This window comes from Cherax quadricarinatus, chromosome 59 (assembly GCF_038502225.1).
Source record: "Cherax quadricarinatus isolate ZL_2023a chromosome 59, ASM3850222v1, whole genome shotgun sequence".
NCBI lineage: Eukaryota > Metazoa > Arthropoda > Malacostraca > Decapoda > Parastacidae > Cherax > Cherax quadricarinatus.
In genome coordinates, this window is record NC_091350.1 from 6,234,405 (window position 1) to 6,251,255 (window position 16,851).

A 16,851-nucleotide genomic window follows, 5' to 3' on the forward strand; every position below is an offset into this window, starting at 1 on the left:
CTCTCTCTCTCTCTGCTCTTCTCTCTCTCTCTCTGCTCTTCTCTCTCTCTCTCTGCTCTTCTCTCTCTCTCTCTGCTCTTCTCTCTCTCTCTCTGCTCTTCTCTCTCTCTCTCTGCTCTTCTCTCTCTCTCTCTCTCTCTCTCTCTCTCTCTCTCTCTCTCTCTCTCCTCTCTCTCTCTCTCTCTCTCTCTCTCTCTCTCTCTCTCTCTCTCTCTCTCTCTCTCTCTCTCTCCCCCCACCCCCTCTCCCTTTTTCTCCCTCTCCCCCCACTCACTCACTTTTTTTTTTTAACACAGGGTCTTACAAAGTAAGGTTAAGGATTCCTAACTTTATTTACAAGCTAAAACCTCTTACCTACATCAGCTCATTTAAAAGCCTTTTTATTGTTATGAGACATACAAGTAGGGAACAGGATGAAATCAGAGCCTTCTGTGGGCTAGCAATTTAATTTGATCAACTGACTTTATTTCGTTGATATTATGCTGTATGAACATGTTCCAGACTTGAGTCATCCTGGTAATAAATGATCTCAGATAAGGTGATGATCTGGAGAAGGGTACAGTCAGAGTTAAGTTGCTGCTGGCTGCCCATCTTGTGGTGTAGAAGCTTACTTCTTGCTGTCTTTGGAGTGGAGCCAAGTGTGGTACTTTGACAATATTGGCCTTGTACATAACAGGAAGGCCGCTCACATCCCTCTGGTGTTGAAGACTCTGCGGAAATGACAGATCTATCCACGCTGGGTCCAAGCAAGAGATCAGGCGTCTTGCTCTGTTCTTTATTTTGTCAAGAAGTTGCAGATGACATGGGGGCAGGCACTCCAAGAAAGGGAAGCATACTCAAGGCGTGAGCGTACTTGTGCCTCGTATAAAATCTTGCAATCCCTACTGTCAAGCAGATGTGAGATAATAATAATAATAATAATATGATATAATATCTTTATTTCTGTAAGTTAATGTACAAGGTATACAGGCCTAGCTATCAATGACATACTACTATATAGAAAGGCGCTTGTTATGCTGAGCATTTTAAGCAAAATAGGTCAGTTTTGTCCCAGGATGCGACCCACGCTAAGCGACTAACACCCAGGTACCCATTTTATACTGATGGATGAATGTAGACAACCGGTGTAAGGAAACACAGCCAATGTTTCAACCCTCACCAGGAATCGAACCTGGACCCTCACCATGTGAAGTGAGAGCTTTTGCCACCAGGCTACAGGCCACTGTATACGTATACGTCAAAGTTCTGTAAGCTTCCTGGCCGCCTTGTTTAAAAGATTTAAGGTGTGGTTCTTCATGGTCAGTTTGGAGTCATATTTCACTCCAAGGATATCAGCTTCATTCCCGGGTACCAACACTCTCCCATTCATTCCTACTACTGGTCCAGCATTAACATCGTGGTGCCTAGAGACCATCGTCATATGTGTTTTCTCAGGAGCAAATGTTACCTGCAGTCATTTATCACAGGCTCATATAGCTTTATAGATTTTTTTTTTTAACAAGTCGGCCGTCTCCCACCGAGGCAGGGTGACCCAAAAAAGAAAGAAAATCCCCAAAAAGAAAATACTTTCATCATCATTCAATACTTTCACCTCACTCACACATAATCACTGTTTTTGCAGAGGTGCTCAGAACACAACAGCTTAGAAGCATATACCTATAAAGATACACAACATATCCCTCCAAACTGATATAGATTTTATAAAAATCTTTCCAGGTTATATAATTTGGACAACTCTGCATGCTCATTATTTAGAATAAGAGAAACATTGCTTTATTACTGGGTGTTAACCCTTTCACTGTTGGTGCCTTATAGATACATCTTACGAGCCAGTGTTGGTGACGTACTTATACCCCAAAATTCTAGCGGCTTCAAATCTGGCAGGAAAAAGCTGGTTGACCTATATGTGAGAGAATGGGTCTGCATGGTAAGTGTGCGCAGTATAAAAAAAATCTTGCAGTACGCAGTGCATAATGAGAAAAGAAAAACTCCGACCGTGTTTTTGGATTAAAATGCTGAATTTGAAGTGTATTTTTGTATGGTATTTATGGTTGTATTCTCGTTTTCTTGGTCTCATTTGATAGAATGGAAGATATATTATAGAAATAGAGATGATTTTGATTGGTTTCACAATTAGAAGTACTTTGAAATTGAGCTCAAAGTAACGGAAATGTTTGATTTTTGCCGATGTTCAAGAGTAAACAAATGACGTCACCTCCAACACGCGTCCAACTGGCCAGTCTAATACGCAGTCACAAATGGGTTGACGTTATTTATACAATTATTTAATCATGCAGTGGTCTGCATAACAGTAATTCTTCTATTTTTTGTATGAATAGAAATTCAAAATGGAAAGCAAGAGTAATATAAGATGGGCCTGAAGACATGACTAATGAACAAAGAAAATGTTATTTTAGTGCCAGGAATGTCTGCATTGTTTATTCTGGACCCTATTTTGAAAATAGCATGTTTTGAAATTTGTGTGAAATTGGCCGAATTGCCAATTTCTGACCATTTTATTGGGTAGTTGACATCAGTAAATGGGCAGTTTCTTGTACTCATTCAATAGAACAAATGGATTTCTAAAGAAATAGCTATGAGTTTGTTCAACTGGAACAATGAAATGGCCGAAAATAAGGCTCAGAGTGGGCAAAATTGCCGATGCGTATACATCGCCAAGACCACAAACTTTGCGAGAACGTAATTCCATAAGTTTTCCATCAAATTTCGTATTTTTGGTGTCATTACCATCGGGAAAAAATTATCATTTCATTTTTTTTTTTAATTCTTCAACACTGAGAGTGAGTTCAGGATCAGGGGTCTCAACAGTGTAAGGGTTAAATTCTGTACTTACTGTATATCATGTGATGAGGGAAGACCAGTACAGCTCTGAGCCTATGGCCCATAGATTGTACAGGGTTACACTTTACCACTGTACCACAAACATTTCAGATGTTATAACTGAAAACTTATTGAATCATCTGAATTGTGAAAAGTTACAAACTGCAATCCTGATTCATATTTTACATATCTCTGTATTTAGGGGTTGGGGGGCACTGCTATTTACATTTGAAAGATTTCAATAAAATTTTGTGTCAAAATTTATGTTAGAATAGGTGACAGTAGGTACAGTGCCTCCTTTAATTGCCATTTTTAGGAAAATTCCAGTTTATAGCTTCAGTGTATTTCTCAGAATTACAATTGTATTGTTATATATAGACCATTTTTCCTGATCACCATATTTTTATTAAAGAACAAATTCTTCTTCTTTCAACGTACCAGCCGTATCCCACCGAGGTGGGGTGGCCCAAAAGGAAAAATGAAAGTTTCTCCTTTCAAATTTAGTAATATATACAGAAGAAGGGGTTACTAGCCCCTTGCTCCCGGCATTTCAGTCGCCTCTTACGACACACATGGCTTATGGAGGAAGAATTCTGTTCCACTTCCCCAAATGTGACTAATTAATACATTAAAGAGCTACAAACAGAAATGTTCCTCTTCTTTCAGGCTCCAGCGTGGTTGACAGAACTAATTGAACACAGTACCTGGCGCTCAGTTGTTTATCAGTTGGCTGAGGAGTTTCCTGAGTGTCTTATGCTGAATTTCACTATCAAGGTAAGGTAACAAGCAGGGGTGTGCCAAAGTATCGGTATCAGTATCAATGGGTTTTGGCTAATTTTGATGGTGTCAGTGGACATTGGCTAATTTTGGTGGTATTGGTACAAGCAAAAATTTGGAGATAGTCCCATCTCTAGTAACAAGAAAGAATAGTTCATGCATGAGGTTAAAATTTAAAGAACAGGTTATTGGGATGAAAAAATGGATGCATTTACACTGAAGGGCTGGTTAGCTTATTGACAGGAGAGTTTAAATGATACGTTCACTCACAAATGACAGTCCTGTTACATGTCAGACTACAATGTGTTGGAACCTCCTTATGCTCTTTTGCAGCTCATTTTGGAGAACATGATTTCAAAAATTTGTATATTGTACTGTATATATGTATTTGATTAACCCTTTAACTGTGTCATACCCAAAAATTAAAATTTCTGTGTAGCAAAATTTAAAAAAAAAAAAGTTCTTTTGCTTACAGTTTTAAAAAGCATATTTTTCCAAAAACTACAAAAAAAAAGAAAAATTAAACGATAACGTTATAATGTATTGTAATTGCTGAAAAATGGTCACTTGTCGGCAACAGAAGCGTAAGTGTGATTAGCGGTATAGTATACAATTTACAATTTATTGATGATGGTGACCTGTGGTTTGGTTGGCAGCACATTCATCTCACACACTGAGTGTCCATGGTTCATTCACCAGCATCTGTGGAAACTGGCATGCTTCCATACATCTTCTGCCCTTCTTCACCTGACAGTAAATAGATACTTGGGCGTTAGTCAGCTGATGTGGGTTGCATCCTGGGGGACAAGATTGAAGGACCCCAATGGAAATAAGACAGACATTCCTTGATGATGCACTGAATTTCTTGGGTTATCCTGGATAGCTAACCCCTCTGGGTTAAAAATCTGAACAAATCTTATTGTGTCTTCAATAATGTCTGCTTTCCATTTTTTTGTTTTTTAATATCTTCCACTATGTACGTACACTGATTTCTTGTGATGTTAGATGTGTTTCAAGGTATTTTAATATTCAGAACATGGGAAGATGCTTAGCTCAGTATAGTCCCATATAGAATTTTTTTTAACACTGTTCGCCTCACACCAAGATAAAGTGACCCGACAAACACAATGCACTTTTACTGTCACTCATTCAATCACTTGTCTTGCCAGAAGGGCACTGATATCAGAGTTCAATGACCCTCCAAGCTCCAGCAACCTCAGCTCTCCAGAGTGCAGGCACTGTACTTGCCACCTCCAGGACTCAGGTCTAGCTAATCAGTTTCTCAAATCCTTTCATAAATGTTACATTGCTCATACTCCAACAGCACATCAAATCAGGAAGGGAAGAGAGGACAGAGGAGGGAGAGAGGGAAGGAATGAAATGGAGGGGTGGAACTTCTTCAAATCAAATCAAAATCAAAATTTTTTTTCTTTGCTAAGGTTATAATGTGTGTTTACATTTCATAATTTGATTGTTACACAGAAAGCCACTATCGTACCAAGGCATTTCGTGTAGACTTACCCTAATACTTTAAGGCTACTTAAGTCTAGACAGGTGAAGAGTGGTAGATTACAAATATTCAATATTTCACTCTATTATTAATATGAGGTAGTACAGTTTATGATACAAACATACATTTTTAAGTTCATAATTAAATTTGTTTACTTTATTATTAACCCTTTGACTGCTTCGATCATACATATACATCTTACGAGCCGCCACGTTTGACATATTAATACACATAAATTCTAGCAGCTTCAAATCAAGCAGGAGAAAGCTGGTAGGCCCTCATGTGAGAGAAGGGGTCTCCATGGTCAGTGTGCACCATATAAAAAAAATTGGAGAGCCAGTGTTGCATTGTGGGAAAGCCATTTCAGTAGTCCTTGTTCAGCATGCCTAGCAGTAAGAAATATGTGACTCCCCAGCAAATCTGGGACTCTGCTCTTCCCAAGTGATGCTCTAACACAGATGGAAGTGTCAGTGAAGATGAATTTCATGGTTTTGAGGAGTTTGTGACCATAAGCAATGTCCAGGATACCAGAAGAATGAAAGAGAAAGAGACAGAATGAGGGAGACAGACAATTAGATAGGATGGAGGGGAAGCGAGCATCCGACCCCATTGTTTTGACGGGCAGTAGGGGGAGTGAGTAATGAGACAATATGTCATTTTGACAGCTGCTACCCTGATGCAAAACAATTAGAAGCAACACACTCACACACAACACAAGCTTGCTGAATGAAGATACTAGCCCAGGATGCCAGAAGAATGAAGGAGAATGAGAGAGAAAGATAATTAGATAGGATGGAGGGGAAGGAGCATCTGACCCCATTCTTTTGACAGGCAGTAGGGGGAATGAATAATGAGACAATATGTCATTTTGACAACTGCTACCCTGACTCAAAACAATTAGAAGCCACACACTCACACACAAGACAAGCTTGCTGAATGAAGATAATAGCAGTTATATGAAAGTATCCAGTGACTATATATGTTTTTTTATTAACACGCTGGCCAATTCCCACCAAGGCAGGGTGGCCCGAAAAAGAAAAACTTTCACCATCATTCACTCCATCACTGTCTTGCCAGAAAGGTGCTTTACACTACAATTTTTAAACTGCAACATTAACACCCCTCCTTCAGAGTGCAGGCACTGTACTTCCCATCTCCAGGACTCAAGTCCGACCTGCCGGTTTCCCTGAATCCCTTCATAAATGTTACTTTGCTCACACTCCAACAGCACGTCAAGTATTAAAAACCATTTGTCTCCATTCACTCCTATCAAACACGCTCGCGCATGCCCGCCGGAAGTCCAAGCCCCTCGCACACAAAACCTCCTTTACCCCCTCCCTCCAACCTTTCCTAGGCCGACCCCTACCCCACCTTCCTTCCACTACAGACTGATACACTCTTGAAGTCATTCTGCTTCGTTCCATTCTCTCTACATGTCCAAACCACCTCAACAACCCTTCCTCAGCCCTCTGGACAACAGTTTTGGCAATCCCGCACCTCCTCCTAATTTCCAAACTACAAATTCTCTGCATTATATTCACACCACACATTCCCCTCAGACATGACATCTCCACTGCCTCCAGCCTTCTCCTTGCTGCAACATTCATCACTCATGCTTCACACCCATACAGGAGCATTGGTAAAACTATACTCTCATACATTCCCCTCTTTGCTTCCAAGGACAAAGTTCTTTGTCTCCACAGACTCCTAAGTGCACCGCTCACCCTTTTCCCCTCATCAATTCTATGATTCACCTCATCTTTCATAGACCCATCCGCTGATGCGTCCACTTCCAAATATCTGAATACATTCACCTCCTCCATACTCTCTCCCTCCAATCTGATATCCAATCTTTCATCACCTAATCTTTTTGTTATCCTCGTAACCTTACTCTTTCCTGTATTCACTTTCAATTTTCTTCTTTTACATACCCTACCAAATTCATCCACCAACCTCTGCAACTTCTCTTCAGAATCACCCAAGAGCACAGTGTCATCAGTAAAGAGCAGCTGTGACAACTCCCACTTTATGTGTGATTCTTTACCTTTTAACTCCACACCTCTTGCCCGGTGGTCTGGTGGCTAAAGCTCCCGCTTCACACACGGAGGGCCCGGGTTCGATTCCCGGCGGGTGGAAATTCCGACACGTTTCCTAACACCTATTGTCCTGTTCACCTAGCAGTAAATAGGTACCTGGGTGTTAGTCGACTGGTGTGGGTCGCATCCTGGGGGACAAGATTAAGGACCCCAATGGAAATAAGTTAGACAGTCCTCGATGACGCACTGACTTTCTTGGGTTATCCTGGGTGGCTAACCCTCCGGGGTTAAAAATCCGAACGAAATCTTATCTTATCTTATCTGACCCTCGCATTTACTTCTCTTACAACCCCATCTATAAATATATTGAGCAACCACGGTGACATCACACATCCTTGTCTTAGGCCTACTTTTACTGGGAAATAATCTCCCTCTTTCCTACATACTCTAACTTGAGTTTCACTATCTTCGTAAAAACTCTTCACTGCTTTCAGTAACCTACCTCCTATACCATACATCTGCAACATCTGCCACATTGCCCCCCTATCCACCCTGTCATATGCCTTTTCCAAATCCATAAATGCCACAAAAACCCCTTTAGCCTTATCTAAATACTGTTCACTTATATGTTTCACTATATATGTGTATATATATTATAGAAACCAGAAGGAAGGGAGGTAGGAAGATGGGAAGGAAGGAAGGAAGAAGGGAAGGTAGGAAGGAAGGAAGGACGAGATGAAAGGAAGGAAGGAAAAAAGTAAGGAAGGAAGGAAGGAAAGATGAAGGAAGGTAGGAAAGGAATGCAGGAAGGTAGGAAGGAAGGAATGATGATACACGACCATTTACCTAGGATAACTATGTAACACAACTGCCTGCTAATACTTTGAAGAAAACTGCTTAGACGAGGTGTTTTGTCTTTGCACATAAAAAAAAAAACCACAAAAAATGAAGACACACTCATTTTATGTGTAAGGAATGTAAAACACCATTGTGTATGAAATCATGTTTCAAAGAGTTCCACAAGCTGCAGAACTTCTAGGAACATATCCAGTGACTGTACATTTGTATACAGTAGGGCCCCACTTATACGGCAGATTAGGTTCCAGGCTACCGCCGTAAAGCGGAAATCGCCATAAAGTGAAACACCCTTTTTTTTTTCCTTATAAATGTATACAAATTCGTACTAGATAACAAGTTTACACTAACATATATTAAATTAGCAATAGTAAGCATCACAAAACAATAAAAAAGTACAATACACACACAGTGCACTCATTACTTACCTTAAAATATTTATAGTCTTAATCTAGGGTGAGATGAGTAGTATTTATCGTAAGAAATCAAGTGTGGTATGTATGGTAGTCAGCCGGGCTACCATACCAGTCCACCCCACCTACACATAATATTCTATTGCATTTAAGTATCCCAGAGCGATAAAATGCATATACAGTTTACTCATTACTTACCTTAAAATATTTGTGGTCTTAATCTGGGGTGAGATGAGTACTATTTATTGTAAGAAATCAAGTGTGGTATGTATTGTGGTCAGCCGGGCTACCATACCAGGCCATTCCACTCACACATATATTCTATGATATTTAAGCATCCCAGGGCGATAAAATGCATATACAGTTCGCTCATTATTTACCTTAAAATATTTGTAGTCTTAATGTAGGGTCAGGAGTGAGTAAACGAGATAAAACAAATAAATGAGAGAGAGAAAGAATGAGTACATGAGGAAGGACAGGCGCAGAGTTATGTAAACAAACCAGGTGAACGTTTTGTAAACAAACAAAGTGTACACGTCTGGTTTGTGTACACGTTACATTGTGTACAAGTTGTCTCGACATTGATACGGTAGAATAAATAAAGAAGAACACTCCCATTCTCATGTAACACCATTTTTAGAAGAAATGACGCTCCGAGTGAAGGCAATGGAAATAAGTCACTCTGACTTTTTTGCGTTATCCTAGGTTCTCTACACATATACTGTTATGTATGATGATCTATGTAACTGTATTTGTGTATACCTGAATAAACTTACATACATACGAAAGGAATAATTTTCTACAGTTACCCCCAGTAACACATTTTCTCTTATGTTAGACTAGAGAAAATGTTATTCTTGCCGTCACTTGTACATGTTATCTGGCTACCACATCTCATATTTATGTTTATTTATTCTATTGTGGGATGTATTTATCATCTTTATATGTTATGTATCGTGTTTATTATATAATTTTGAAAAAAAATATCATGGATGGATTAATGAAAATGTGTATATTAACGTAATATACAACATTTAATGAGACTCGGTGATTATTATTATTATTATTATCATTTCTAATATGGCGTCATTTGTTCAAGTCGTCTGCTACCACATCTCATATTTATGTTTATTTATTCTACTGTGGGGTATATTTATCATCTTTATATGTTTTACATTTAATGAGACTCGATGATTATTATTATCATTACTAATATGATGTCTCGAGACATAAGGCACTCTTACTGATTTTAATGTGTACCTGCATGCCAGCAAAGTATGTGAGTTTATTTATGTACAGGTATACATAAGTATAATTATCAGAGTATATATAAAATATGAAATAACTTTTAAAAACACTTGAAATTTTGTGGTTTCCTGACATAATGGAGAGACTTAGCGCTTACGGATCTCATATAGAATGTAAACAAATCGGGTGGGGCGCGGTGACTGTTTTCGAAAGTCAGGTGGGGAGAGCCGTATAGCGAGTTTTGGTCATAATTTGAAATGACCGTATTAGCGGAATGCCATAAGGCGAAATGCCGTAAAGCGGGGCTCTACTGTATAATAAAACAATAGTAATAACAAATTTTTTGTATTGTTTGTTTGTGTAAACAAGTTTTGTAAACAGCATATTGATAATTATGTTTGTGCGCTTATTGTGTTGTATACGAGTGTATATATGTACATTGCACCTTACTTTGGACTCACAGGCCACATAAGTTATGTGAAAAAATAAAATACAGTAGTGAAAAAAACAAGAAACCTTCGAATACAAGTAAACCAAAGTTTACTGGGTTAGCGGCAGTCGCCGCTGTTGCCATGCGTGGCTCATTTTCTGCCAACTTCATGCCTCTATATCTCGGTAAGTACTGAAAAACTTTATAAAACTGGGATGCTTGAATGTGTGTGGATGTAGTGCGGATGACAAGAAACAGATGATTGCTGATGTTATGAAGGAAAAGAAGTTGGATGTCCTGGCCCTAAGTGAAACAAAGCTGAAGGGGGTAGGGGAGTTTCGGTGGGGGGAAATAAATGGGATTAAATCTGGAGTATCTGAGAGAGTTAGAGCAAAGGAAGGGGTAGCAGTAATGTTGAAGGATCAGTTTTGGAAGGAGAAAAGAGAATATGAATGTGTAAATTCAAGAATTATGTGGATTAAAGTAAAGGTTGGATGCGAAAAGTGGGTCATAATAAGCATGTATGCACCTGGAGAAGAGAGGAATGTAGAGGAGAGAGAGAGATTTTGGGAGATGTTAAGTGAATGCATAGGAGCCTTTGAACCAAGTGAGAGAGTAATTGTGGTAGGGGATCTGAATGCTAAAGTAGGAGAAGCTTTTAGAGAGGGTGTGGTAGGTAAGTTTGGGGTGTCAGGTGTAAATGATAATGGGAGCCCTTCAATTGAACTCTGTATAGAAAGAGGTTTAGTTATAGGTAATACATATTTTAAGAAAAAGAGGATAAATAAGTATACAAGATATGATGTAGGGCGAAATGACAGTAGTTTGTTGGATTATGTATTGGTAGATAAAAGACTGTTGAGTAGACTTCAGGATGTACATGTTTATAGAGGGGCCACAGATATATCAGATCACTTTCTAGTTGTAGCTACACTGAGAGTAAAAGGTAGATGGGATACAAGGAGAATAGAAGCATCAGGGAAGAGAGAGGTGAAGGTTTATAAACTAAAAGAGGAGGCAGTTAGGGTAAGATATAAACAGCTACTGGAGGATAGATGGACTAATGAGAGCATTGGAAATGGGGTCGAAGAGATATGGGGTAGGTTTAAAAATGTAGTGTTAGAGTGTTCAGCAGAAGTTTGTGGTTACAGGAAAGTGGGTGCGGGAGGTAAGAGGAGCGATTGGTGGAATGATGATGTAAAGAGAGTAGTAAGGGAGAAAAAGTTAGCATATGAGAAGTTTTTACAAAGTAGAAGTGATGCAAGGAGGGAAGAGTATATGGAGAAAAAGAGAGAGGTTAAGAGAGTGGTGAAGCAATGTAAAAAGAGAGCAAATGAGAGAGTGGGTGAGATGTTATCAACAAATTTTGTTGAAAATAAGAAAAAGTTTTGGAGTGAGATTAACAAGTTAAGGAAGCCTAGAGAACAAATGGATTTGTCAGTTAAAAATAGGAGAGGAGAGTTATTAAATGGAGAGTTAGAGGTATTGGGAAGATGGAGGGAATATTTTGAGGAATTGTTAAATGTTGATGAAGATAGGGAAGCTGTGATTTTGTGTATAGGGCAAGGAGGAATAACATCTTGTAGGAGTGAGGAAGTGCCAGTTGTGAGTGTGGGGGAAGTTCGTGAGGCAGTAGGTAAAATGAAAGGGGGTAAGGCAGCCGGGATTGATGGGATAAAGATAGAAATGGTAACCCTTTGAGGGTTTCGGACGTACTAGTACGTCTTACGCGCAGGGGTTTTTGACGTACTAGTACCCATAAATTCTAGTGCCGTCAGATCTCACGGGAAAAGGCTGGTAGGCCTCCATATGAAAGAATGGGTCTATGTGGTCAGTGTGCATGGTATAAAAAAAATCCTGCAGCACACAGTGCATAATGAGAAAAAAAAACTTTGACCGTTTTTTTGGAATAAAACAGCGACTTTGCACTGTATTTTCGTATGGTATTTATTGTTGTATTCTAGTTTTCTTGGTCTCATTTTATAGAATGGAACGCATATCACAGAAATTGAGATGATTTTGACTGGTTTTACAATGAAAAGTACCTTGAAATTGAGCTCAAAGTAGCAGAAATGTTTGATTTTTACCAAAGTTCAAAAGTAAACAAATCATGCCAAGCGTCCAATACACGTCAACTGGTGAGTCCAATATTCTTTTGCAAGTGCGCCAATGTGATTTATACCTTTTTTTACACTTATGCAGTAGTCTGCATTACAGTAAATCTTCTATTTTTTGTGAGAATAAAAATTCAAAGTGAAAAGCAAAAGAATGTAAGAGGGGCCTTGAGACGTGACTAATGAACAGAGGAAATGTCATTTTAGTGCCAGGAATGTATTTCTTGTTTGTTCTGGACCCTATTCGGAAATTGGCATTTTTTGAAATTTGTGTGAAATTGGCAAAATTGCTAAATTCTGACCACTGTATTGGATAGTTGAAAATCGTAAATGGGTGGTTTCTTGCTCTTATTCAATAAAAAAAAATGTAGTTCTAGCGAAATATTCATGTTTTTTGTCGACTAGTACAGTGGAATTGGCCGAAAATGGGGCTCAAAGTGGGCAAAATCGCCGGTGCGTAAACATCGCCGAGACCGCTAACTTCGCGAGAGCATAATTCCGTAAGTTTTCCATCAAATCTCATAATTTTGGTGTCATTATGATTGGGAAAAGATTCTCTATCTTTTCATAAGAAATTTTTTTTTTTTTTTTTTTAAATTTGGCCGACCCTGAGAACGAGTTTCTGAGAGGGCCTGTCGACCCTCAAAGGGTTAAAAGCAGGTGGGGATATAGTTTTGGAGTGGTTGGTGCAATTATTTAATAAATGATGGAAGAGGGTAAGGTACCTAGGGATTGGCAGAGAGCATGCATAGTTCCTTTGTATAAAGGCAAAGGGGACAGAAGAGAGTGCAAAAATTATAGGGGGATAAGTCTGTTGAGTATACCTGGTAAAGTGTATGGTAGAGTTATTATTGAAAGAATTAAGAGTAAGACGGAGAATAGGATAGCAGATGAACAAGGAGGCTTTAGGAAAGGTAGGGGTGTGGTTACCAGGTGTTTACAGTGAAACATATAAGTGAACAGTATTTAGATAAGGCTAAAGAGGTTTTAGTGGCATTTATGGATTTGGAAAAGGCGTATGACAGGGTGGATATGGGGGCAATGTGGCAGATGTTGCAGGTGTATGGTGTAGGAGGTAGGTTACTGAAAGCAGTGAAGAGTTTTTACGAGGATAGTGAGGCTCAAGTTAGAGTATGTAGGAAAGAGGGAAATTATTTCCCAGTAAAAGTAGTCCTTAGACAAGGATGTGTGATGTCACCGTGGTTGTTTAATGTATTTATAGATGGGGTTGTAAGAGAAGTAAATGCGAGGGTCTTGGCCAGAGGCATGGAGTTAAAAAATAAAGAATCACACATAAAGTGGGAGTTGTCACAGTTGCTCTTTGCTGATGACACTGTGCTCTTGGGAGATTCTGAAGAGAAGTTGCAGAGATTGGTGGATGAATTTGGTAGGGTGTGCAAAAGAAGAAAATTAAAAGTGAATATAGGAAAGAGTAAGGTTATGAGGATAACAAAAAGATTAGGTGATGAAAGATTGGATATCAGATTGGAGGGAGAGAGTATGGAGGAGGTGAATGTATTCAGATATTTGGGAGTGGACGTGTCAGCGGATGGGTCTATGAAAGATGAGGTGAATCATAGAATTGATGAGGGGAAAAGGGTGAGTGGTGCACTTAGGAGTCTTTGGAGACAAAGAACTTTGTCCTTGGAGGCAAAGAGGGGGAATGTATGAGAGTTTAGTTTTACCAATGCTCTTATGTGGGTGTGAAGCATGGGTGATGAATGTTGCAGCAAGGAGAAGGCTGGAGGCAGTGGAGATGTCATGTCTGAGGGCAATGTGTGGTGTGAATATAATGCAGAGAATTCGTAGTTTGGAAGTTAGGAGGAGGTGCGGGATTACCAAAACTGTTGTCCAGAGGGCTGAGGAAGGGTTGTTGAGGTGCTTCGGACATGTAGAGAGAATGGAGCGAAACAGAATGACTTCAAGAGTGTATCAGTCTGTAGTGGGAGGAAGGCAGGGTAGGGGTCGGCCTAGGAAAGGTTGGAGGGGGGGGGGGGGTAAAGGAGGTTTTGTGTGCGAGGTGCTTGGACTTCCAGCAGGCATGCGTGAGCGCATTTGATAGGTGTAAATGGAGACAAATGGTTTTTAATACTTGACGTGCTGTTGGAGTGTGAGCAAAGTAACATTTATGAAGGGGTTCAGGGAAACCGGCAGGCCGGACTTGAGTCCTGGAGATGGGAAGTACAGTGCCTGCAGTCTGAAGGAGGGGTGTTAATTTTGCAGTTTAAAAACTGTAGTGTAAAGCACCCTTCTGGCAAGACAGTGATGGAGTGAATGATGGTGAAATTTTTTTTTTTTCGGGCCACCCTGCGTTGGTGGGAATCGACCAGTGTGATAATAAATAATAAATAAATACTGATGGCAAAGAATTTTTTTTTTTTGGACGAAAACAACCAGAAAAATAATCTTAACATTTTCATAAGAAAAAATAATTTTTTTTTTTTTTTTTTTTTTTTTTTTGAATATTTTTTGACACAAGGAGACACTTCAGGATTTGAGGTTTCGACAGTCAAGGGGTTAATATGAGGTAGTACAATTAACGATACAACCATACATTTTTAAGTTTGTAATAATGGCTTAATAGTTAAGGGATAATAAAATATTTGGGAGATGTGGCCACAAGTGGCCGAGGAAATATCAAAAACTTTGATAATAATCCATGTGCAACATCCTTTCAATTTTGATGCCACTGGTAGTGTCATCCTGCCACAATGTCCTATAACCTATGCCCTAAGTAGAAAGAAACAATTCTGGAATGTGTAATACGTGTTCGGCAGGCTGGCTGATTGGCCGTCTATCTCTGTCTGTCTGTCTGTCTGTATCTATCTCTGTCTCTGTCCATCTCTGTCTCTGTATGTCTCTATTTCACAGGTACACACAAATTCAGTTATGCAGTGGACCCTCGAGTTTAGAACCTAATCCGCTCCAGGAGCTAGTTCTGAAGTCGAAATGTTCAAACGTCGAACCAATATTTCCCATAAGAAATAATGGAAATACATTTAATCCATTCCAGAAACCCAAAAATATTCACAAAAAAATAAAATAACATTTTTACTTACCTTTTCTAAAGATTGGTGATGGCATCTGGAAGATAGGGAGGAGGAGAGAGGAAGTTGGGGTTAGTGTTTGGAAGGGGAATCCCCCTCCATAAGGACTTTAGGTATTAACCCTTTCAGGGTCCAAGGCCCAAATCTGGAGTCACGCACCAGTGTCCAAGAATTTTCAAAAAAAAAATTTGTAATTTTTTCTTATGAAATCGTAGAGAATCTTTTTGTGAAGGTAATAAAACAAAAAGTACGAAATTTGGTGGAAAATTGACGAAATTATGCTCTCGCGAATTTTGATGTGTCAGCGATATTTACGAATCGGCGATTTTGCTGACTTTGACTCCTATTTTAGGCCAATTACATTATTCCAATCAACCAAATTCTTAGCTATTTCACTAGTATTACTTCCATTCTATCGATTGAGCACAAGAAATCGCCAAGTCAACTGTTTCAACTACAAAATAAAGTGATCGGAAATTGTTAATTTGGCCAATTTAACACAAAGTTCAAAATATTCCAATTTCAAAATAGGGTCCAGAATAAACAATGTAGGCATTCCTGGCACTAAACTAACATTTCCTCTGTTCATTAGTTATGTTTTGAGGCTTTACAAATAAATTCCATTTTGATTTTTTATTCACATAATGAATTTTTATTCACACCAAAAAATAGAAGATTTACTGTTATGCAATACTGTAATAATTGTATAAATATCATCACCATATTTGTGAATGTATATTAGACCCACCAGCTGATGTGTATTAGACGTGTGAGGTCGTTTGTTTACTCTTGAATATCGGCAAAAATTTAATATTTCCGCTAATTTGAGCTCAGTTTCAAGCCATTTCCAGTGCTAAAACCAATCAAAATCATCTCTATTTCTGTAATATGTCTTCCATTCTATCAAATGAGACCAAGAAATCGCAAATACAACTATAAAAAACATACGAAAAAACACTGCAAAGTTGCTGTTTTAATCGAAAAATCATGATTTCAGTTTTTTTCTCTCATTATACACAGCTTGCTGCAGGATCTTTTTTATGTGGTGCACACATACCACATAGATGTATTCTCTCATATCTAGGCCCAAATGTACCACTCACAGTTTATCAGAGTGAGCTGAGCTCATGGCGTAGATCTACGGTTTGGACATTCACCGTAAAGCCGTAGATCTACGGGACGGACCCTGAAAGGGTTAAAGCCCTCTCTGGGGTTACTTCCCTACTCTGTCTTTTTGCTCTCGCGCTACCGTCCACAGGATGGATATGGGGTGCACAATAAACTAGCCACTTCGGTGGCAAAATCTAATCTGTCTTTTAATGCCACTAGGACCAGCTTGAGAGTCACTGGACCCCTGTCTCACAAAATAACTGTCCACAGTCCTGTTTCTGGCACCTCTTTAAGATTTCCCTAAAATGGGACACGGTTCTGTCACTGAACTTGTTGCAAGATGGCTTGTTTCATCTTGCTCAGGGTGGTACTTTTCCACAGACATTTGGACGTTATTCCACTTGGCACAAATCTCCTTAATCTTTGAAGAAGGCACCTCATCCACTCCCTCTTCCTCCTCCTCTGATGCA

At 39.2% G+C, this 16,851-nt stretch overlaps 1 protein-coding gene across 3 annotated transcripts in view; it reads left to right on the plus strand.

Moving 5' to 3' along the window:
* Nucleotides 1-16,851, plus strand: part of TH1 (negative elongation factor complex member TH1) — a 109,766-nt gene that overhangs the window by 29,497 nt on the left and 63,418 nt on the right. For all 3 annotated transcript variants that reach the window (XM_053791115.1, XM_053791116.2, XM_053791114.1), the window contains exon 6: nt 3,508-3,615. In XM_053791115.1, the coding sequence (XP_053647090.1) occupies nt 3,508-3,615 (108 nt within the window). The remainder of the gene's footprint in view (nt 1-3,507; nt 3,616-16,851) is intronic.